The sequence below is a fragment of the Silurus aristotelis genome, assembly GCF_946808225.1.
Source record: "Silurus aristotelis genome assembly, chromosome: 9".
NCBI lineage: Eukaryota > Metazoa > Chordata > Actinopteri > Siluriformes > Siluridae > Silurus > Silurus aristotelis.
In genome coordinates this window covers 27662713-27687917 of record NC_139582.1, presented here as the reverse complement: position 1 = coordinate 27687917, position 25205 = coordinate 27662713, and the positions used below count along the sequence as shown (strand labels likewise).

At 42.7% G+C, this 25205-nt stretch overlaps 1 protein-coding gene across 1 annotated transcript in view; it reads right to left on the bottom strand.

Annotated features, from left to right (window-relative positions):
* Positions 1-25205, bottom strand: part of mgat5 (alpha-1,6-mannosylglycoprotein 6-beta-N-acetylglucosaminyltransferase) — a 63049-nt gene that overhangs the window by 3845 nt on the left and 33999 nt on the right. The window contains exons 4-12 of the mRNA XM_083550674.1: positions 24725-24801; positions 23010-23099; positions 18139-18207; positions 16933-17094; positions 13268-13437; positions 12949-13083; positions 9102-9235; positions 5684-5817; positions 1684-1833 (exon numbers count right to left, since the gene is read on the bottom strand). Coding sequence (XP_083406800.1) covers positions 1684-1833; positions 5684-5817; positions 9102-9235; positions 12949-13083; positions 13268-13437; positions 16933-17094; positions 18139-18207; positions 23010-23099; positions 24725-24801 — 1121 coding nt within the window. The remainder of the gene's footprint in view (positions 1-1683; positions 1834-5683; positions 5818-9101; positions 9236-12948; positions 13084-13267; positions 13438-16932; positions 17095-18138; positions 18208-23009; positions 23100-24724; positions 24802-25205) is intronic.

The window sequence follows — 25205 nt, the reverse complement described above, 5'->3', positions numbered from 1 at the left end:
GGCACTAGACGTCTCCATCACTGCAAAGACGCGACAAACATTTACGTATCTCGGCGAAGACACAACAGACGTCCGAGAATTAATGCGAAGACACAACAGACGTCTGAATGTCTACAAAGGCTCAACAAGCGTCTGTTTCACTGCAAAGACGCAACAAACGTTCGTGTATTGCTGTATAAGCAAAACGTTTGTCCCAGTACAAAGGCACGGGTATGACAGCGAGAGAATCGTATTACAGACACAACAAAGCGTCTGTGTGCGACAACAAATATTTGTCGCTATATTGCTCTGAACCGTGACTGCAGTACGTTCACAGTAAACACCTCCGAGACGTCCAACTCCCGCCAGTGAAGTATATGCAAAAGCGTGCTCATGTGCGAAAGCCCATCCATCGAGTGACACCGGCGCCCCCATCAGCCCTTCGTGACAACATGCTGAGGGAATTCATGACTCCTTGCTCCTTTCCATGTGCCTTTGGAATGCACGCGAGTCCAAAAGCTCATTTGCATGTTGTTTGAATTTGCATAAGACCGATCATGCAGGCTTTCAATGACACGCTGTAAATAAATTGAACGAGCAAAAGTATTGGGACGCCCGTCAGCACAAACTTGGAGGCACACGATCGTGTAGGACGTGTTTGGATACGGGGACATGAAATTTTCCCTTCACCTGAACGAGGAGACCCCGAACCTGTTCCAGGGGACAATGCTCCTGTGCACAAAGCCGGCTCCGTGAAGATCTGCTTTACATGGGTTCTCCTCACCGCATTTACATCTGTACCTCACTTTACCAACACCATCTCCACAGGCCCAAATTGGAGACTAAATACGGGAAGTTGCATATGGGAAGGAAATTGTTTGAGAATAATATTGCGGTCTCCACTCTAAAAATTTGTACAAACTGTTCCTGTAAATGCCGAACCAATCCCGAGACGCGTTTCTGGCTCGTCGCCATGCAGGAAATGTCGCAAGTTCCTTGATTTTCACTCCTGCGCCTTTCTTTAAGGGAGAATCTTCGAAGAAGCTGCGCTGATTTTCCTGATACAATCCAGAACGTCGGTTTGATAGATAGATAGATAGATAGATAGATAGATAGATAGATAGATAGATAGATAGATAGATAGATAGATAGATAGATAGATAGATAGATAGATAGATAGACAAACTAAATGTGCTGGAACATTACAAAAGAAAGAACAAATTAAATGGAGAAAGGAATAAAGGAATGAAGAAAGGCAAAAAAGGAGGGAAGAAATAATGATAATAAAAATAAAATACTGATGCTGTCCCACCAAGAGAAAATTCTGCCCAATTCCCAAAGGAGACACAGAGGATCAAGAAACTGTAGCAAAATCAATCAATCATTCTTGATTGACCTGGATTAAGACCATTAACAATCAAGAGACGAGTTTATGTGCATTTTGAACGTTCCATCCAACATGTAGTCCCCGTTTGACGTTCTAATAACCACTCATTATGCTGGACCCGGTTTGGGTCTCAAGTGAAGTGAAAGAACACCATGCTCATACTTCATCCACAGACATGTTTTGTGCTACGAACCACATATGACAAAATTTCATAACGTGTATATGACCAGGAGAGAGAGAGAGAGAGAGAGAGAGAGAGAGAAAGAGAGAGAAAGAGAGAGAGAAAACACCTGCAGAATGTCTGTGTGTGAGCTTACTTTGGTCTCCCGGAGCAGGAACTGTAGGTCTCGTCCGCTGAGGATCCCGTGGTTCTTGACGTAGCTTGGCAAATGGACCGTGCTGCTGCCGTGTACGGTGGCGTGGATCTCCATGTACGAGTGGATGATGTCCAAGTACTTCTTTTTATCCTACAGAACCAAATGGCAAATGATAAATACCGTGCAGCGAATCAAACTCGAGAGGCGTAGTGTAGAGGTACAGCGATCATAGGGAAAAAATGTAAACTAAAATAAAGCCAAAGTGCAGGCATGGTGCATGGGGTGCTTTCTGAATGGCTGACGGACTGAGATCATAGTTCTCTACAGTAGTTGGCACAATGTGGTCTACGGTGGGAGAACATCTGCCTCGGCTTTCATAGTGCTGCTTTTCTGCTTAGCGTGACTGCACAGAGTAGCTGTAGCCTTGATCCAAATCTCAGAATTTACCTCCCTCATCAACAAGACATTTCCACCCACAGGATTGACGCTTGGCTGGGCATTCGTTCTGAGTAAACTCTTCTGCTGGGTGAAGATTCCAGGAAAACAGCTGTTACAGAATTACTCGAAGCCGCCTGTCTGACTATCATAGCGCGATCAAAATGAACCGAGATGATCAACTCCCCGCCCCTCAATCCAGTGCTCGATGCGAACATTACCCAAAGCTGCTCGAAGATCGGATTGGATAATCTCGTGAACGAGGTGGTTTTCTAATAGTTCTTTGCGCTGGCGATCTCAGCCGTCCTTGGAAATCTACTTTCCCCCCCGCCCTTGAGATGCGTTGAGCGCAAGTGTTTGGCCCCCTTTCGATCGAGTCTTGCGGCTGAATCTTTACAAAGGCGTTTTGACGAGATTAAACGAGCGCATTAAGACCTCTCGAAGGTCCCCGAATCAGGGTTCTTGCACGAACCATAAAAAAAAAAAAAAACTAAAAGAAAAATGTGTATAAAGGTCTCATGCAAGTTAATCCATAAAAATACACTATGAGGATGAACGTTTGTGGACACCTGACCATTCCACAGCAAGTCTCCGTTTGCTTTTCTGATCACCTTTATTCTTCTGGGTAGATGTTTCACCAGATTCTGAGGAGATTTGTGCTCTTTCGGCCACACGGATTTTAGTAAAGTGGAGACCTGGGGTTCAGTCATCATGTTTCACAAGGTTGAGGGTCCTATATCCTATTACTAGACCTTGTTACTTGATCTTTTAGAATACCTTGGAAATTATAGCCATTATATTTGAAATAAAATAGATATTTTTTAGTCTTGCAGCTAATACACCAAGCTTGATGTTATGCTAACTGGATTTGGCCGTATTTTAGACTTGAGGGGAGATTTTATTTTATTTTCCCCCCAAGGCAGCAGACATAACACACACACACCCATTACCAAGACTAAATAATAACAAAACACACTTTAAGTACCATATATACGCTTTTTAAACACCCAATTCCATATTTAGGCCTCATTTGCTGTTCTATTACGAATAACGCTGCTCTTCTGAGACGATGTGCCACTAGATTTTGTGGAAATTTGTGCTCCTTTAGCTACAAGGCTGTGTGTAAAGTCAGGTACTGATGGAGGCCTGGAGTGCAGTCAGTGTTCACATTCCTCATGTTGAATAGGGTTCAGGTCAGAGCTCCAGAGCTTTCATGAAAACGGCTTTTCAACACGGGGGCATTGTCATTGTCAAGCATCCGATACAATTGCGTGGTAATACTTTTGTCCTTAAAGTGGAGCTGGAAGCAAATTGAGTTGTCGTGCAAAAAAAAAAAAAAAAAGCTCCTGGTATGCAGGGACAGAACGTTCCAGGAGAGTTTTCCTGAGAATTATACAATACAAACACAAAAAAATACAAATACAAATAAAAAACCCTGAGAACCTCTTCCTGTTATGCTAGAAGTTATGAATCCTTTTCAAATGCAACCCAGAAGTATGGACTAGATATTGTGTATGTCATATATATATATATATATATATATATATATATATATATATATATATATATATATATATATATATATATATATATGTGTGTGTGTGTGTGGGTGTGTGTGTGTGTGTGTGTGTGTGTGTGTGTGTGTGTGAGTGACGTATTGTACTTTATTGAGCATCGTCTTCACATAGACGTGATGGGTGTGGGGTGGTGGTGGTGGATGTCAGATATGAGTCATCATTTCTAAGGAAACCGCTGAAGCTTCGCAGCACACAGTCACACACACAATACACAAACACAACTGCCTGTGGTTTAATGTGTACAGATGTGTGCTGCGTGCATGCACACACAGACAAACAAATTTCCACTGCATTATTTATAGTAGTCTAGCGTGCAGAATAACTGATGTTAAAATAGCACGATGTGTGTGTGTGTGTGTGTGTGTGTGTGTGTGTGTGTGTGAATGTTTTCAGAGCCTTAGACTTCAGAAACGCGGTTCAAACCCAGCCGAGCTGAAAATCCGGATCGTCACATCAAACGGAACCTTAGCGCAAAGATCCCTTGTGTGTGTGTGTGTGTGTGTGTGTGTGTGTGTGTATATATGCAAGAGGGATCTGACGTGCACAGAAGCGTATGTGGGATCAGAGTCTCAGAAGAGCATTTTAATTAAAATGAATAAAGCAGTTTTATAGAGCCATAAAACTGCAGGAAGAGAACATGAGACGCATATAGAGCAAATGTGTGTGTGTGTGTGTGTGTGTGTGTGTGCGCGCGCGCACCAGGTTATCTGGAGAAAGATTAGAAGATTCGTTTGCAGGCTTTTGAAATGCTAATGAAGACAGTCAGTGGCCAAAGTGAGATGCAACACACACACACACACACACACACACACACACACACACACACACGTATGGTGTTTCAGTGTCAGGAATAGACAAAAAGAGTTCATTGTTAATGTGTCTGTGTAGTTGTGTGAAACCCTGACTGCCCACACTGACATCAGTATGTGTGTATGGTTTTGTGAATGTGGTTTTTTGTGTGTGTGTGTGTGTGTGTGTGTGTGTTGACATATAAAAGGTCCTTTTTAAAAACCTTCTAAGGTCACGTATAACCTTGTCATAGTTTAGCACCGGGTGCTTTATCTAAAGCTGCCTGTAAAGCGACATAAAGTACAAACTGCACAGCACCTAAGACTTTGGAACTGCATGTTACACGGGCATACAGGGCTTTTTATTCCTCTAGCAAAAACTATTGGCACCCCCCCAGTAGAACAAAAAAAATTATAGTACACATGATCGTGGATCAACATCACGTGTCTTTATTCGCTTCTATGTGGCAGGGATTAGAGACCGGAGATGTCCACGTTGACGCCATATCGGTTAATGGGTTTTTGCCATGCGGACATTCTGAAGGTTTCTCAAAGCGTGACCCACACCCTCTTACACACACAGTAGGAAAGAGAAAGAGAGTTGTACAGAGAGGGTCTTAATGGCAACACCAGGCATGAGCTCAGGATGGAGAAATGCACGAATGCATTTGAAACTAACAGACGCAAACCCGCTGCGTGACGATGTGCACAAAGCCAATTCCATGAAGATCTGCTTTACATGAAAGATCTTGAGTGATCTGCTATAGAGCTTTGCACCCCCCCCCCCCCCAGGCCTCCTCACCCCCTGACTAATGTCCATGTGAATGAATGAGCAAAAATCTCCACAAAATCTAGTGGAACATCTTTCCAGAAGAATGGAGGTTCTTATAACAGGGAATAAGAACTAAATGTGGAATCAAATGTCAAAAAAAAATAAATAAATCACACGGCCAGGCGTCCACAAACTTTTGGCCGTAATGGCCATCTTATTCCTGAAACACAGGAATTTTTTATTGATTTAAACACATTTTCCAAATACTTAAAAAAAAATTAATATGATAACTTATTATTATCATTATTTTTTTACATTTTACATCCTATATCAGAAAAAACACCGAAAGGGATTCAAAGACTTCTGCAGTCGGCAGTAAAACCTGATCGGACCTGCAGTCATCACGGGAAAAATGAAAACGCATGTACCTTCCAGAAGTTATCGACCTTCCCGTAGACGAGCGATTGGTTCTGCCGCTTGACGTCGTCGATGTGCTTGATGTCGCTGGCGTTCAGGTGCTGCTCCACCACGAAGCCCAGGAAACTGTTATCAGGGGTGTGAGCTGCGAGAAAAAAAAACGAAAATGAAAAAAAAGGGCAAAAAAGACAACGGATAATAATACATCGAAACGTTATTCTAGAGATCCTGAAAGGAAAAAAATCTATTTCAAATAAATGATATCAATTAATGTAAAGGGTTAATAAAGGAACATCAGTGTACTGATATCAGGATTGTGTGTGTGTGTAAAGGAGGGTGGGGGGGTGAGGGGCTGGACGCAATCATGGTTAGGTCAACGTTGCCAAGTGAGAGGCGGTTACTATGGGAACAGGAGACCAAAAGGTCGTCTGGGTAACAGCGAGCTGGCAGCGTTTCACCTCGGTGCCATCTGTGTGAAACTTCGCCCATGTACGCTGATTGGAAACGGACGTCCCATCAGAGCAACACCACCACTTTGTGTGTCTTTCAAACACACAAAAGTTTGTTCCCTGTTAATTCCCTGTAGAATTAACCTCCACTCTTCTGGAAAGACGTCCCGAGATTATTGACCGTCAGGAAGTGATGTCGGAGAGGTGAAGAGGCCTGGGATTAGTCACGCTCAACAGGGTTGAGGACAGAGCTCTCTACAGCAGGAGATCTTCCACTAAAATCCAGGTTCAACATCTCTTCATGGAGCTAGCTGGCTTTGTGCACTTTGGATTGTCATGCTGGAACAGGTTTTGGGTCTCCTAGGTCAAGTGAAGGGAAAATTTCCAGCTGCTGCACTGAAAGTCATCCTTATACGGTTGTGTGCTTCCAGATTTGAGAAAACAGTTTGGAGAAGAACCACATCTGGCTGGAAAAAGCAGGTGCCCCAATACTTTTGGCCATATTTAGTAGCATAAAGGGGAATAAAAAAAAACAACAACGTGTGGTTGTGCTTTTAGGGCAAAAAAATGTCTCAAAGATATTGCAAGTGTTCAAGTTGAGTTGCCTTACACACACACACACACACACACACACACACACACACACACACACACCCACCCACCCCCAATTAAAGGGCCAGATGCATATGACTGAGGCACTAGAATTCTTCATATGTTGTCTACTCTATTAGATACAGTGTATGTCTGTGTGTGTGTGTGTGTGTGTGTGTATTAGCTGCCCAGGAGAGCATCTGGACTGTGTTGCTGCCTGCCATCAGATCCAATCAGGCTGTGGGATGAGATTCAGAAGCCAGTCGTCCCATAATACAATTTGTGGAAATTTGTGGAAATCAGAAATGGTAATATAAATGGAACACGCCCTCTCCTGTGTGTATACCCCAACACACACACACACACACACACACACACACACACACACACACACACACACACACACACACACACACACACACACACACACACACACACACACACACACACACACACACACACACACACACACACACAGCCCAGTGCAATCACAATCAGCAGCATACATCTGAATACAGTGTTCATTTCAGAAAGCCTAGCAAATGGGCTTTGCCCTTGAGTGCTTTACTGTTTACTTCCTCTTTACTATAAATTAAAATGAATAATTAAATAAAAAAAACAGATGGATGGAAAGAAAAAAAAAAAAAAAAAGAGCTGAACAAAACTCTGGAGCCCAAAAACAAACAACTCCATTGCAGTGGCGTTTAAGTCATGTGACCCAGGCGGATAAACCAGTTTCAGGATTCCTACAAAAACTTGGGGTACAATAAGTTAAGCTTGGGGTGGGCAATTAATTTTTACAAGGGGCCACATGAGAAACCTGAATTGTGTCAGAGGGCCACACCAACAATAACATTTTAGGGATGCACCGAAATGAAAATTCTTGGCCAAAACCAAAAACCAAAAATGAGGAAACCAAGGCCAAAACCGAAAACCGAAACACAGAAAGAAAAGATTATGTCAATTATTAGAACCATTGCATTTATGGCTATGAAAATTTATGATTGGCCTCACGCCTCATTGGCCGTAGTTTGCCCAGGTCTGAGTTAAGCCAAACCAGACAGCTTATATTAAAAAAAAAAAACAACGACTGGTCTGCTGAATCTTAATCTACAGACGGTGGGGTCAGAATTTGGCCACGGCAGCAGGAGTCCCTGAACCCGACCTGCCTCGAGTCAGCGAATCCAAGCTGGTGAATGTGTGGTCTAATGCTTCAGGGGAACGATTTCTTGGGCCCCTTAACAGCAATCAAGTGCTGTTCGAAAGCCCAGCCGACTTTAATATCGTTGTTGGTTCCTTTTAAAAACCGTCTCTTAACGGCTTCTCCCAGTGCGATCGTACGCAACACAACGAGCGCTTTAATGGCCTCGGCAGTCGCCGGACCTGGATCTGATAAAGTGCCCTTTCGGGAACGCGAAGCTGCTAAAAGACTAGACCAGAATCTCGCAGTAATGTTCCCGCCACTTTGTGGAAAAGACTCCGTGAAGAACGGAGAGTGAACAAGGAACTCTAAGATCTCATCTATGAAGGGTTTTTAAGGGTTTAATCAACATATAGTAGAGGAACAAAAATATTAGAAATATATATATATATATATATATAAAAATTGTCTTTTTTTTTTTTTTGGAGATCGTGAAGGAATCTTGGCTTTTCTCTGAATATTAAAGTGAGGCACTGATTTCAGACCTTTGGAGACTTTAGGAGACCTTCGGACTGCAGTCGGACCTTTTCTAGTGAAACCCCTGACTTTTCCAGTCATATGTGGTTCATCCCCCAAATTTAGACGCACACGGTTTTAGATGTCGTCTTCAGGTGCCGTCGCATAAAATGTTTTCCGAACCTGTTCCAGCATGACCACACCCCTGGGCCCCATGAACATATGGGCTGGAGTGGAAGATCTTGAGTAGCCTGCTATAGAGCGCTGACTTCAACCCTATTGAGCACTTCAGCCCAGAGGAAATGTCATAAATGCTCTAAATATTAAGGGACCGAAATAAATAAAATAAATGGAAATAAAAAGACTCATTATACTAAGGTTATACGTGCTCGTGACCACATGTGGAAACATACAAACAGCGCTTCCCCCACCCACACGCATTTCACAGTGAAAGCCATGAGTGTTCTCGTTCTAGCCAAAAAAAAGGCCTTATTGAGAATGTCATGAATCTTGACAAAAGAGCTTTTCATCCTGTACAACATCTGAGATGACAATCCAAGCCGACCGCTCAACGCATGCTCGCTCTCGCTCTCTCACACATACACATAAAAAAAAAAATAAAAAATAGAATAAATATTATATATATATATATACACACATACACACACACACACACACACACACACACATATATATATATATATATATATATATATAAAAACACACACTTACGGAACATGGTGTTGAACTGCTGAGGGTTAAGGTTCCACTTGCCCCACGGAGTCTTGTGGCCTTTGGACTGGGCGTACTGAGCGTGGTTAAACTCCGGCTCCGTCCCGAACGAGTCCAACACGCGCAGCATGCACCTGGAAACAAGGTCACACACACACACACACACAGCGTGAAATCCCTAATTTCACTCAACCCGATTAGAAATTCTAATCGGACTTCTCATGCATTTTAATGAGGACGCGCTGTTCGGATCTCGACAGTAAAGCTAAGTTTTTCTAAGATATTGAACATTGAACACAAGTCCGGAACGTTCCATGCATTAAACCCAAGGGTACTCCAGATCCACATTCACCTTTATGGATCTTGTGGACACCTGATTATTACGGTGTGCTTTCCGAGTCTCCATTTGCTCAATTTGCTCTTGATTTTGGAGTGCGCTTGTGGAGATGCGTGTTCGTTATGGGTGTAGGTGACGCGAGGAGGCCCGGGGGTGCAGTCAGCATTGGCGTTAGAGCTCTGGAGCAGATCTTCCAACGCCATCCGATTGAAAGTGTATCTTCATGGTGCTGGATTTTTGTCATGCTGGAGGTTTTGAAGCTCAAGTGAAAGAAGTTACACATTATTTATTATAATTTTGTTGCCTGATGAGCATTTCAGCGTCAAAATCTTGGATTTCCCTCGACACTGACTGCGGTTAAGGCACTGGGTTCAAGCCCCGGCGCCACCACGCTGCCCTTGGACCTTTGTGCAAGTTTTCCCAGCCGCATGAGGTTCTTCTAGAAACTTCGAGCATAAATTTGAATGTACGCAAGGACGTGCACGACGCCTTTGAACACTGGAGCGTGAAAACGTCCCTTTAGTTAATCTCACAGCCCCAAACCTGTTCCAGCATGACCAGAAGCCAGCCAGAGATTATAATAACGGCAAACGGCCACTAAATGTGGGATGGAATGTTCAAAACGCACACAATGCATACTTTTGTCTATATATTATATGTAAAATAGAGTAGGGTCTGGAGAAGGAGGAATCAAGGACACTTCTGTAGTGACCATACATTTGCACTGTGTGTGTTAAAAAATCAAAAAGCAAAGCCACGCCTTATTAAAAAAATGCCTTCGACTTCCTCGTCTGGGCTGTGCGACGTCTTTGTCCCAATCAACCCTGAACAAGAAGCGTTCGGAGCGCTTTCAAACCGACGCCTTCTGCTTTCTTTTTTTTCGACTGATTTCGCTCAAGGTGCTGATATCTGTCTTGATAAACTGGTAACGATGACAGTAATAATAATAATAATAAGTAGAAAAAGAAAAGAAAAACAGATCATAGATATTAAGGGAAAAAACCAAAGTCATGGTCTGCTATGACAGAGAGAGAGAGAGAAAGAGAGAGAGAGAGAGAGAGAGAGAGAGCCTCGTGACATGCTGTAATGAGATTCAAGAAGATTCTGAGCTCTTGAGGGTGGGGAGAGAGAGCGAGAGAGGGAGAGGGGGGTGATGTAGCGGGTGCACACTGCTTTTATGAGAAAAGGTGAAGAAATTGAGGGTCAGTAATAACTCTGAAGGTTTGAGGTATAAGGATAATTCCAAGCTAAATTTCTCAGAGAGAGAGAGAGAGAGAGAGAGAGAGAGAGAGAGAGAGAGAGAGAGAGAGAGAGAGAGAGAGAGAGAGAGAGAGAGAGAGAGAGAGAGAGAGAGGAGGAGCAAAACAATATGTATATATATATAGAGGTAGAGAGGGAGCGAGAAAGAGCAAGACAAGACAGACAGCGAGACAGCAAAAAGAGAGAAAGAGAATGACAGAGAGCAAAGGAGAGAGAGAGAGAGAGAGAGAGAGAGAGAGAGATAAAAGGACATAGAGGTGAAATAGAGCGAGGGAGAGAGAGCAAGGCAGCGATGAGCAAGACAGGAAAGGGGGTTGAGAGTAAGAGAGATCAAAAGAGAAAGTAGTAGAGAGAGAGAGAGAGAGAGAGAGAGAGAGAGAGAGAGAGAGAGAGAGAGAGAGAGGAGGACAGACAGTGAAAGAACAAGGGAGAGAGCAAGACAGAGAAAGTGAGAAAGAAGCACAGAGAGCAAGACAGCAAGGTTAATACAGAGAGAGAGAGAGAGAGAGAGAGAGAGAGAGAGAGAGAGAGAGAGAGAGAGAGAGAGAGAAAGAGAGAGAATAAGTCACATTCGGTCACCTTCCTTCAGTGCAGTTTAATAGACACTGCTATCCCAGGGATCCTGCTCAGGCTACAGGCTTTCATCTATTCTCAGAGCTCTGGGGTCGAATCCTCACACTTCACTCAGAGACAAATCTCCAAAGTCACCCCAACTTTTCTTTTTTTTCTTTCCTTCTTCAAAATTTTCATGAAGTGTTCACACCAGCCACACCTACTGTGGCGCGATAAACCGCCCTGATTACGGCTACTCTCGTTTTCCCACAGTGACTCTAAAGCCACGACATTTCAGAGGAAATCAGGCAGAGCAGCTTTTATATGCAAAAAATCCCCCCCAAAAAAACCACCAACAACAACAAAAAAAAACCCTGTGCAAATAATCCTCGTGAGCCAAACGCAGTTTCGTTTAACATCAGTGCGCAGACGTGTTGCCCTGTATTTACTTTGCATTCGTTCGCTTTATATTTCTGTATATTCACTGCACATTCGTTTTATTATTTAAATAAATAAATAAATTGATCACAAAACACTTTCTGGCTTCAGGTGAATTTCGGTGTAGGGAATCGACTCCATGACTCTGAACATGACTCAATGAATTGACTCATTCAGTTGACTCGAAGTGAATCTGACACAAGCTAAGAAAAAGAAAAGAAACAATGCAATGCAAAGTTACGCTGCGATAGAGCGATAGATCGATAGGCAGATCGGCAAATGCTGTAAATGTACGTGAAAATGAATTGTAATAAAATAACCCTAACAAAAATCCCCTTAATTTTTTTTTTTTATAACATGTCACACCAGGAATAATTATAGAAACAAAACATAGCAGCATTTATTAAAGAACAGACACAAGAGACAAACACAGGAATTAAGAGTTGATGGATCAAACATGTGGGTCTTAGAGCACAACAAATCAACTCAAATCAATCAACTCAATTAAATCAACTCAATGAAATGACTCAATCGACTCACTGAAATTGCATCCACACAATCAAATGACTTAATCCAATGATTTAATCAAATGACTCAATGAAATGACTCAATCGACTCACTAAAATGACTGCATCAACGCAATCAAATGACGCAATGACTCAATGAAATGACTCAATTAAACTGACTCAATCAACTCAAAGATAGATAGATAGATAGATAGATAGATAGATAGATAGATAGATAGATAGATAGATAGATAGATAGATAGATAGATAGATTCACTTAAATGACTGCATCAAATGACTCAATTGAATGACTCAATTAAACTGACTTAATCAACTCAAAGATAGATGGGTTCTTGGCTGCATTAACTAAGAAGATGGGGAAGTGGTAGCTCAGTGGTAAAGATGTTAGATTTCAGATCAGGAGTTTGGAAGTCTAAACCCCACTAACACTTTGCTGCCACTGCTGGGCCCATGAGCAAGGCCCTTAACCCTTAAGGTCACCTGCTAAACGCTGTGAATGTAAATGAACAAGTGTCCTATTATCAAGAAAGGACATTAATGAGAACTAAGAAATGCAAAACAAAAGAAAGGGGAAAAAAGGAACAAAAGAAAAACATGACAATGACTCGCACAGACACTGTTTAATAAATGTCTGGGAGGAACTCCTGAACCCCATTTAGACGGACCCATTCGACGAGCGTGAGTGAAGAACGAGCCGGACTTAGAAAAGACAAAGAGAGTGGATTTAACTCACTGGTAGTGCACCCACGAGGGCCCCAGGGTCTTCTTGAATTGAGACAGGCCCACAATGTCTATGTAGATGAGCTCTACTACTTTGTCACCCTGCGTAGGACAGCTGGACTTGTTTCCCATCACCTTCCTCATGATCCTGACAAGACAGACGGAGAGACAAAATGGTAAAGGTTATGATTTAGCATTTATATTTATTTATATATATTAAATGTACAGTCTCTTACTTTGTGTGTTCAAATGTGTCTCTATAGGATAAGGCAATGATAGTGTATGTGTGTGTGTGTGTGTGTGTGTGTGTGTGTGTGTGTGTGTGCGCTCACTCTTTAAGCTCGGCGATGGAGGCCGAGATGCGGATGTCATGGCCCAGAAGGTATAAAGTGGTGATGAGGTCACTCCACTGCACCAGCTCCCCCAGCGGACCCCCGCTGAACGCATTCTCAGCGATCTTGAAGCCAGACTCCTTTGTCAGCAGGCCCAGGTGCACAAGGATCTAACAAAACCATACACACACAATTATTAGTTTCTAGCCTTGCACATACACACAGGCTTAATTGGTGCGTCACTACGGCAATATTGTAGTCAACAAAAATATTGTGTGTGTGGTGTTTCAAATTACTCATCCTACTCATTATAACTACCGCCCCTGAGGCACTCACACTTTCTGACTGTCTGGAAGGTTCCAGTTCTCTAGTTTTGTCAACCGTAGTGTTAATTCATTTCCTCTAAACAGCTGCTCATCTCCAGCTGCAGCGTGAACCGCAGATGTGAGTTCCATTTACTACGCTAGGTTTAACTTACACCAGTGGTGCGGCGAGATTTGGTTTTGTTGCCAATTTGCGAATGAAAGTGCTTTTGAATTTCACTGACAATTCGGGTGGAATGTAGGCGGCTGAAAGTAGGACCGGTGTGCCGTTTATAATAAATTTGGTAGAACTGAAAGGAAATCTCTTAGTCTACCCGCCTGCCACAGAGATCACACTGGGGGGAAACTATACAGACCAAACATAAGAGAATAAACAAACAAAAAACCACAATAATAGACACACAAGAGACAAAACAAACACAGGAAGTAAGAGGTGAAGGAGCGAACATGAGTCTACGCTCAACGAAGCAACTCGATTAATCAAGCGACTGAATGAAACAACTCAATCAATTGACTCGATTAACTGTAGTATAACCAATGAAATGATTTAAATAATTCGAACTTAACCGACTTGATGAAATGACTCAATCAACTCGATAAATGGACTCAATAAAACGACTCAATATCGACTGTAGTATAACCAATGAAATTACTCAATTTGACTCAACTTAACTGACCTGATGAAATGAGTCTATCAACTCGATAAATCGACTCAATGAATCGACTGTAGTATAACCAATGAAATGACTCAAATAATTTGAGTCAATTAACTCAACTCAATGAAACGACTGTAGTATAACCAATGAAATGACTCAAATAATTCGACTCAATCCACTTAACTGACTCGATGAAATGACTCAATCAACTCAAAAAATCGACTCAATGAAACGACTCAATAAAACGACTGTAGTATAACCAATTAAATTACTCAAATAATTTGACTCGATGAAATGACTCAATCAACTCAATTAATCGACTCAATAAAACGACTCAATAATCAGCTCAATGATTTGACTGTAGTATAACCAATAAAATGACTCAAATAATTCGACTCAATTAACTTAACCGACTCGACAAAATGACTCAATCAACTCGATAAATCGACTCAATGAATCGACAGTAAAAGAAATAAAATGCTTCAGGACGTGCTGCTGTTATAAAATAGTTATTCTGGTGATAATGTGAACTGAAGAACTTTTATTTGGACAGTTGGTATCTGATTACGATCTAATCCGATCAGATTCGTATCCTTTTCATGAGGGCACAGAGGAGACCATAAGACAGTTCAGGGGATGGGCGTGAGACATCTGGAGGTAAACTGTGTGTGTTTGGTCTAAACACTGAGGTGAATGATAAACAGATCTCTGATGTTTGGAGAGACCAGGTTTAAAAAAAAAAATAATGGCGTTGCCATAATATATTAACATTCTGTTAAAAAAAGGTTTCATACCTGGCACACAAAACCCTTTTTTTTTTTTGCCCTTTTCTCTTTTACTGGCTCAATTTCTGTTTCTTGGCTCTTTTCCTCCTTTCCCTTTCTCCCCTTTATCTTGCTTTATTTTTTCTTGCTTCTCCCCCCCTCCTCCCTCCCATTGTCTTTCTTTTAGTTTACACCTTCTTTCCCTCACTGCTCTTCCCTTTCCTCCTCTTTCCTTCTCTATTCCTTCAATCCTTTCTTTGTCTCTCCATCCCTCCCAAACGCACCGCCAGGATGAAACTGCCTTGCTGAAGGAAGCTGAAGGTGATTGAGTGACCAAGTATGTCTCCATGAACCTTATTGAGCACCAGTGGTGCATCCTCAAGCATGGAGGATTGTGGAAGAGGATCCAAGCAACAACCTGTGCAGCTCTCGTGAATTCCAGGCACAGGAGGATTAAAGCGGTGCTACAGAACGATGGTGCTCACACACAATATTCACACATTGGACACGGTTTTGACACGTTCACTGAGGGTGTACTCACTTTTGTTGGCAGTTATTTAGCCAATAATGGCTGTATGTTGAGATCTTTTTCAGAGGACAAACTGCACACTGACTACTAAAATATTCATTTCTACAGTATTGTCCTTTAAAACATATAACAAAATGGTTGAGATACTGTGTGTGTGTGTGTGTGTGTATATATATATATATATATATATATATATATATATATATATTAGCTCAGTGCTGAAGGCTGAACACTGCCCCACACACACTCGTATCATTTTCAGCTAAGAGATGTGGGTATTGGATTCGGATCAGATGTCCGTTCAGCAAGTTTTTTTATTTTTTTATTTGTGGTCACGAGGGGTTGCGACAGCTTCCGGAAGCTTCTACAGAGGAGTCAGAGTGAAACCAACCTACTGAAAAGATGTGGTTATGGGAAGAGGGAAAAAAAAGACACACGCACACAACTATTCAAAATGACACATTTACATCAGTGTGTGTGTATTTGGGTGGTTGCCATGCCGCTTGGCTGCAGGTGAAAGAGAAGAGTCTCGCAGCACTCACTCTCGAGGAAAACGAGCGTGCGAGTGTGTTCGTCTCTCGGCACGACATGCGCGTGAATTATTCAGCGGAGTGTGTATTATTGAAAGGCCGTGACGGCTTTTCGTCGCGATTCCTCCTGAACGACGGCGCCGCTGTACTGAACCTGATTCTGTTCACACCGCTGTTACGCTGTGTCCACCCAAACCCGAGGTGTCCGGGGGCACTGTTTATCCTCCCGGAGAAGGAGGAGGGAGGGCCGGAGAGGGAAGACTAGGTACGCGAGATGATGATGACGAAGAAGTAGAAGAAGAAGAATATTAAATAAAAAAGGCAGGTGAGGAGAAACCAGGGGAGAGCAGAGGAGAGCAGAGGAGAGCAGAGGAGAGGTTTAAAAAGAATAGAAGAGGAGAGATGAGAATAAAGAGAAAAGAGATGTAGAAAAGGAGAGAAAAAGAAGAGGAAGAAGAAGAAGACAGGACAGGAGAGATGAGGAGAGGAGAAGATAAGATAAAAGCAAGGAGGAGAAAACGAGAGGAGAGAAGAGGACAGGACAGATAGAAAAGAGGAGAGGAGAGGAGAGAATGGAAGAGAAGAGAAGAAAAGGATTGAGAGCTGGAGAGGAAATACAGGGCAGGTGAGAAGAAGGAGAAGGAAGAGGAAGTAGAAGATTATGGGAGTTGGGTGAGAGTCCGAGAAAAAAATGAGAAGCTAGGAAAAAGGAAACAAAAGGAACGAAAAAGAAAGATTAGAGGGAAGAAAAAAAAACAAAGAACTACAGTCAGTGAAGATGAATGGAGGTGGGATGAAGGGACCAGGAGTGGAAGATAAGTAAAAGTGGTGGAATAGAGGAGTGGATAAGTAGACGAGTGCACCTTCTTGCGTTTGCGGTTGCTCAGGTCCTGTTTGAGACTGAGCGAGTGCACGGCGCCGATCCACGGCTCCTCCATCCGCTTTATCCTCAACATCATCCAGCGGAACTCCTCACGCCGAGACATCACACGGTACAGTTCATCCAGACTCGGCCGGGTCTCCAGCTGCGCGCGCGCGCGCGCGCACACACACACACACACATACACACACACACACACACACACACACACACACACACACACACACACACACACACACACACACACACACACACACACACACACACACACACAATCAGAACGTCACAATCAGTGTGTGTGTGTGTGTGTGTGTGAGTGAGTTTGTGTGATTGAGTAAGTGACTGTGTGTGTGAGTGTCTCTCTTTCATAAACCCGTGCTTTTTCTTTAATTTACCTCTTTCATTTTTTTCATGAACTGATTTTCTTTCATAAAATCTTTCCTTCTGTTTTCTTTCTTTTCTTGATCTCCTTCTTCCGTTCCTTTCTTTTTATTAACTTTCGTTTAGGAACTCTTCTCGAACTCTTCCCTTCTTTCCCTAGTTCATAAACCTTTTCCTTCTTTCTTTATTAATTTCTTTTTATTTCTTTCCCTTTCTTTCTTGAACCCTCTTTCCTTATTTCATGAACTATTTCTTCTTACTTTCTCACTTTCTTTTTTTTTGTTCTTTTATAAACTCTATTTCCTTCTTTATCTTTTATAAACTCTACTTCTTACTTTCTTTCATTAACTCCCTATTTCATGAATTTTTTCTTTTTCTTTCTTTCTTTCTTTCTTTCTTTCTTTCTTTCTTTCTTTCTTTCTTTCTTTCTTTCTTTCTTTCTTTCTTTCTTTCTTTCTTTCTTTCTTTCTTTCATGAACTTTCCTTTATCTTTTCTTTGTAGCTTTCTTTCCTTTCATTTACTTTCTCTTTTTCTTTCTTTCTTTCTTTCTTTCTTTCTTTCTTTCTTTCTTTCTTTCTTTCTTTCTTTCTTTCTTTCTTTAATGAACTCTTTTTTTCCCCTCTTTTTATAAACTCATTTTCCTGAGTTCATTCCTTCTTTCCTTGTGTTCTGTTTTTCTTTCATTTTCTTGAGTTTGTCTTCAATTCTTTCTTTTATGTTTTTCTTGAGTTCTGTTTGTGTGTGTGTGTGTGTGTGTGTGTGTGTGTGTGTGTGTGTTTGAGATGTTTTACAGAAGAACACACAAACCTGTCCCTGTTCAATATTGTCATTAGTGTTGCTGCTCCGCCATGGCAGACGAGGACACCAGTTCTCCACCTGTGCAAAAAAATAAACGGCGGTTAGTGTGTGTGTGTGTGTGTGTGTGTGTGTGTGTGTGTGTGCGCGCGCTTGTTGATAAGCAGGTAAAGTGCAGAAAACCAGATGTCGTTCTGCCAGTTTTATTCCTCTCTGACCCTCGGTTTTAACTGCTGTCTTGCCTGTGCTTGTTTTCTTCTCTCTGTTCATTTGGACCACCAACAAAAACACACACAGTTCCACGATGGCACGTGCTCAAAAGTTTGTGGACAACCGAGCATAAGATTCCGACACGATTGGCTGTACGGCCAGACAGGTGAGATGAAACCACGGAAATACATTTTTCTTGGTCCTTGTGAAAGAGAAAAGAGATAAAACTAGTCACCTGTCAGGTTTTGTGTCGACAGAAAACAATACAACACAAGGACCAGGCGTGGTGACGAGCATATTCAGCGCCAGTGTGAAACGTGGAGTGTTTTGATATGATAAAGACAGTTGTTGTGATGTGTACTTGTTATAAGATCCGCTCTCGGAGTCACAGATAAACACTGGATCTCATAGCCAACGATCTTCCAGCAGGCTTTTGTTAAGAACCATCAAACAAACCCCCCCCACACACACACAGGCTGTTGGAGTGTGTACAGTCGCCAGCACGTGTGTGTGTGTGTGTGTGTGTGTGTGTGTGTGTGTGTGTGTGCGTGTACACGCTCCTGGCTGCAGCTAATGTTCCAGGCCATTAATTTGGCTGCTTTCAGTCATCCGCTTAAACAGGCTTTTACTACCCATCATTCACCACACACAGACCCCATGACCCTCTTCCACTCACATCAATTAAACATCCCATTACTGACAGACAGACGGAGGAAGAACGAGAGCACGAGTGATGAAGAAAGACAAGAAAACGAGGAACGAGCGCAAGAACCGAGCTGGAGAGGAGAGGACGATCCGTCAGTCGGCACACGCCGCAATTTCCCTCGGATCCCCAGTCACGGTAGCTGACCTATTGACTATTCTGCTAAAAATCCTGTCAGGTCTTTTGGTGTTTGCTAGCTGGCTAGCATTAACCGTGAAGATCGACTAAATATGGACGCCTTAATCACACTTTTCTGAAATACTGTTAGATCGTTGGCTAGCATTAAAAAATGCGGATTATTAGCCGTCATGACTAACACAAAATCTCTCTCAGTATTTCAATGGAAATAGCTTATGTCAGCCAACTAGCATGAGAAATACAGATATACAAATTCGTAAATATGGAACGATATGAAAGATCAGCCCTGGAATCCATTGAGGTTAGATTTATATTTAATATAATAGTTAGTATCAAAACTGTCAATAAAATCCTCTCAGAAATCCTGCTGGAGAAATAAAGTTCCCCATTTCGCTAAGGTTGACAAATGTTTAACTTGAAATAAATAAGCCTTTATGTCCTTAGATTTCCCCAAAATCCTGTCAGGTTAGCACATGTTCGCTAGCTGGCTATGTAAACAGCTTTATAAATATTGACCAGAACGTCCTAGATATTTCTTAGAAATTAGAATTTCATCAGGTTAGCTGTCGTTAGCTGAATAACGGACATGATTAAAGATTATTTGAAGACATTTATGAGCCTAAAACGAACATCGGTTAATAATATCCTGTCGGTTTAGCTTTTAGCGAAATGACTACCATTCAAGATAAAGAGCGGTGAAACGAAATCATCCTGTTCTTTTGTTAGCAAACTGAATCTGCGAAAAACGTCGCCTGGGTTTCGGCCGAAAGTGTTCAGTAACCTGATATCCTTAGAAAATAAAATTCGAGTTTGGGATTTGAAGAAAGGACGACGCATTGAGAGGAAAAACAAACACTGCAGCATGGAGGCAAATGAGAAATAAAAAAAACTAACGCAACACAAATATAACACAGCGTGCCATTTGAGAAGCAACTACGCAGTGGTTCCAAACAGTATCGAGTCCAAGAGGCACCCACGATCTCATGGGCAACCTCCAAGGAACACCTACTGAGCTTCTTTAATTTCGATCCCTGAGCGTGAGAAGGAAAGAGAAGGAGAGAGAGAGAGAGAGATGTGGCATGCATGTGGTATAAGGAAGTATGGAAATAAAGCAAATACCTAATTAAACAAAGTTCTATTCAGACTGGATTAGTTTTACATAGAGTGGTCAAGTAATGTAAATATTGATGGATCATCTTTGGGATTTTGCGGTTCCTCACCGTTTCAAATAATTACAGTTATGCCGGTTTTACTTTACTCCTCTGCACATGTCCGAACCATCTTAATACCTGCGCGGTCACTCTAATAAACTATACACTATCACCGTCCACTTAATTACACGTCCATGTGTTATACCGCAGGGTCGCGCAGTTGTCATAGCAACTCGATGATCTAATGAGAGTCGGCGCTAAAACAACTGGCGCGAGCATTTCAAGAAGTGGCGATCTCACAGTACAGAGAGCGGTGCGCAAAACAAAAAACACAGCGAGTGACAGTTCTGTCTGTGGAAACGCCTCGATGAACTGCAGAGGTTGGGAGCTATAGATTCGATGGTTTGAGCCGTTTCAGAAAGAGGCGGCACCTCGAAGGATCGTTCGTTGCATCTGCGGCGAGCAGAAAAGCGTCGCGACCGCCGCGCCACAGAAACCGGTTTTGTTTTTGCCCCTGTTTTGATCTTCGATGTGAATATTACCGAAAGTAGGATGATTTCATACACTGTGCTGCTGAAAGATGATTGGCTGATTGGGTAAATGCAGGTTTGTTCATGAAGAACGACGACAGATCGTGTGCCTTCTGAAAAGGCAACAAGAAAATGGGGTGGGGGCACCAAGCTAACATGGGCATGAGAGAATTAAAGAAAAGAGAGTGAGAGATCAAAAGAGAGAAAGAGAGAAGTAGGTTGGAAGAAACACACAGACTGAGAAAAAGCAGAAAAGGAACGGTTGATATGGAAATGCATTCACATTGCCATGGTGACCAGGAGAGACCCGTCACAGACAGTGTGTGTGTGTGTGTGTGTGTGTGTAGCTCCAACGTTCTTTCTTTACTAATGGAAATGTACATGTAGGATAAACGTCCACGTGTGTGTGTGTGTGTGTGTGTGTGTGTGTGTGTGTGTGTAAAATTGTTGGAGAAGGGATGAGCAGGGATCATGTGCACATCCCACATGAGGTCAGCCTAATTCCTATACGCACATTGTTTGTTTAGAAAACAGCCAAACATTTGCTTAGTCGGTGTTTTTCTTAATGAAGCATGCCACTAAAGATTCAAGGTATCCTTGAGTGTGTGTGTGTGTGTGTGTGTGTGTGTGTGTGTGTGTGTGTGTGTGTGTGTGTGTGTGTGTGTGTGTTTTCCAGTGCGTGTTTTCCAGTGCGTGTTTATCCTCCAGGCTATGGGTTTGGTGAATATCAATGAGCAGAACTCATTTGGATTGTGCAGAAGATATGCATGAGATCAAAGACTGAACACGGGAGAGAGGGTAATAAAGAGAGAGAGAGAGAGAGAGAGAGAGAGAGAGAGAGAGAGAGAGAGAGAGAGAGAAAGAGAGTGTGTGGTGAGTGATGGAGGGATATAAAAAGACAAATAACTGATCGAACATCAGCAAATTTCACAGCACCGTCTACAAACTTATTACATGCCAATGCTGTGAAAAAGAAAAAAAAAAGCGAGAATGAAAGAAAAACAAACAAAAAAATAATGTTTTTGTGAAGTATTTTTGGCTCGACTGCTGAATCTCATTCAAGTACAAAACCCACTTGGCCAACAAAAGAAAAAAGGGGAAAAAAAGGGGAACAAGTAGGAATGAAGGTGCACTTGGTGCCTCCATGCATGATCCCTGTACTAGAGGTCAGCAGTTCATTTATCAATCGGAGGCTTGTATGGGGCCTCTGGGGAATGAGTCAGTCAGTGCCAAGACCACCTGGTTAACAAACGTTCAGCCAAATGATATGCCTGGCACACCTTCACACACACTGTATACACGCTGTCCTTGCCAACCGTCCCCCTTACACCAAGCCGCCGAGTGAAGGAGCAAAGAGCAAAACGCACCTGTCGTCCTAAATTTGGCCGAAAAAAAAAAAAAAAAAGATCGCCTTCACTTGTTCAGAAGTAAAGGACTTCGCAAGGGTATCCGAATACGGTTAAACAAGTAATCCTACGTTTTTTTTCCCGTTTTTATACTATTTTGCTACAAGAGGCGAGGTTCGAAAACCTCCCTTGACACTTCCTGGAGTTGTTTCTCCCCTTTTCTGTGGACACGATGTCCTTCAGGCACTACTATTTCTACGATGTACTGTTGACCATTGAGGCAGCGCAAGGCTCAACTAGAATGACTGCGTTCACAGGGCATTTTTTGGTGTTCGTAAGAGGACCGTATTTGCAAAGGAGGTGCCCGATGATTAAAAACACTCAGGAAGCAGCTGGTGTGTCAGACATCCCTTGCGAGTCGAACGCCTCCTACACTCGGATGCCATTGTCTCAGCCTCAGAGGCAGGTTTTTCTCCGATCCTTCGACCGAGAAGAAGCTGAGATCTGAGCTTCTTGACATAACACCTATTGTGTTCATTTTTTCCTGATGTAACTGCCTGGGGACATCTTTTAGGAACCTCTTGCGGGTTCCTAAAGTATTAGTACAAGCCATGAACGATGAACAACCAATGATCACCACCATTCTGTTCAACTCTACTCCCAATACCATTCCCCCCAATGACACCCTGGTCTTTCCCTAGAGTTTACTTTAAACTTGTGTGGAAACAGCCTTCCATAGGACCTTAGAAACCTCAGCTACAAGTACAAGGCCCCCATGCATACTGGATATAAAGCGTGAACTCACCTCGCTCAGGTAAATGAAGAAGCTGCAAGTGGTCCCGTCCACACCGTAGTTTGAATAGCATGAGTCCGAGCGCCACATGTCCTTCATCCACTGTAGACAAGAAGAAGTGCCAATTAATTAGAGGTGGTTATAATCCCTTTGCGTGACACCCTTACGCCTGAATCGAAGTGTCTACACTTTTGGCCACTCTGCCCAAACCATATCGGAACGCATTACGCCATCGTCAAACCGATTATTCTATTTTTATAAATGTTATTGATGAAATGTTTCACTTACATCAGTGATCCCCATCCCCCTTGTCAATTGGTACCGAGCCACACAGAAAGAATACATAACTTACTTATAACGTTTTATTTATTTTCTGATTCTGAACGATGTTTATTTTGGAAAATGACCGGATACTCTCCGCCACATCTGTCTATGATTCACTCTTGATGCACGTCATGATGCCTCGGTCACATGTCTTACCTCCATCCGCTACCTTCTTAAAAGGGGCTCTGGCCGCTAACACAAGATACATTACCGCTAAATTAAAACCCCCGAGCTCGCAAAATGAACAAGCAACAACAGCGGATTCACGTTTATTATTATTTTCAGAAAATACCAGTTTTTATGGTCGTATCATTTAATTTAGTTGTATTTATCCGCCACACCTTAAAGACCGGCCTGTGAAAATATTGTCCGACATTAAACGGGTCTGTGGCTTGGGGACTGCTGACTTACATCAGATTTTTTTTTGTGTGTTAAAAAAAACAAAACAAAAGTATCCCACTTCTCCTCTGACATCTCTCTCAGCCTAATACTGATACTTTCTGGTAATACGTGCGCAGTGAAGGACGTATCGATCGCAGTTAGAAAGGCTCGGATTGCTCCCATCGATTCGGCAACCTCGGGTAAAGATGATAGGAGGATGAAGATTCGCTGACCCCGGAGCCTCGACGGAACCCGAGTAGCAATCGGACGGAAATAAAAACCCGCTTGATCCGTCAGGCGTACTGTGCGTCCAAATTATTAATGCCACGATGCAAGAAATAATAAAACTGATTATAATAATGCATAACTAAACCGGACAGATTTCCCACAGACTCTGGTTACAAAATATTTGTATGGATGTATGGTTTATATGGGTTGGACTGAAAGGAGGAATGAATATAAATGCTGACTGCACCCCAAGGCCTCCTCACCTACCTACATTACTACCTGACTTCACCCTTGTGGCTGAATCTCCACAAGTACCCTCTAAAATCCCTGAAGAGTGGTGGTTATTATAAGAGCAAATGGGGACTACACCAATGGTCAGGTGTCCAAAACCTTTGCTATATTTGCATTCAAACTACAGCCATTAAGATTTACAGACTTTTTTTCCCTCCCAGACATGTTTGCAGTGTCCTTACTGAAAGCTTTGGGAGAAAAAAAGAGAGACATAGAGGAGGCAGATGGTGTGTGTATAGGTGTCGAGAGGCTGGTTATTGTGTGCATCTGTGTGTGTGTGTGTGTTGGGGACCAGATAACAAAACAAGGTTGTTTTTATCACTGGCTTCTGGGTGTGTAATGTGATATCAGTGCCAGAGCAAGCGGATACATGAGCTCAATGAACAGTGTGCATGTAAGTCATTGTGCGTCGCTTGCACACATCCGTCACCTAGTGGATCTTTTTGTGTGTGTGTGTGTGTGTGTGTGTGTGTGTGTGTGTGTGTGTGTGTGTGTGTTTTCACCTTCATTTTGCCCTCGCAGTGCGGGAATCCGTCAAGAGGCGGCAGCTCACACTTTTCTTGTGCCCCATTAAGCAGGTCTAGGAAGAGAAAAGAAGCGAGAAAAGGTCAATGTCGCAATTCGCTATAATTTTTACTGTCGCTGTCGTCGCTGCCAGCGAGTCACAGAGGCACACTATTTTTAAACATTAGCAAACAGAAAACAAGTCCCCCCGTTAATGATTTATTCAAATGGTAGAGGGACAGGGAGGAAGGTCCAACTTAAGCAAAACCGAGAGTCCGGAACTATCAAAAGTCCCCTGAGTTTTCACTGGAATGCGTAACTTCTGGCTATAACGAAATGATCAAGGTCCGTGACGTCGGAGTGACGTGGGGCCGCCTTCCTGTGGGCTTACCACCTGCAGGAGGGACCGTAAGGGACGGTGCTGTGAGGATTGGGCAGCAGTCGAAGGCGGGGGCCTGCTTAGACTGCTGCCCCCGCAAC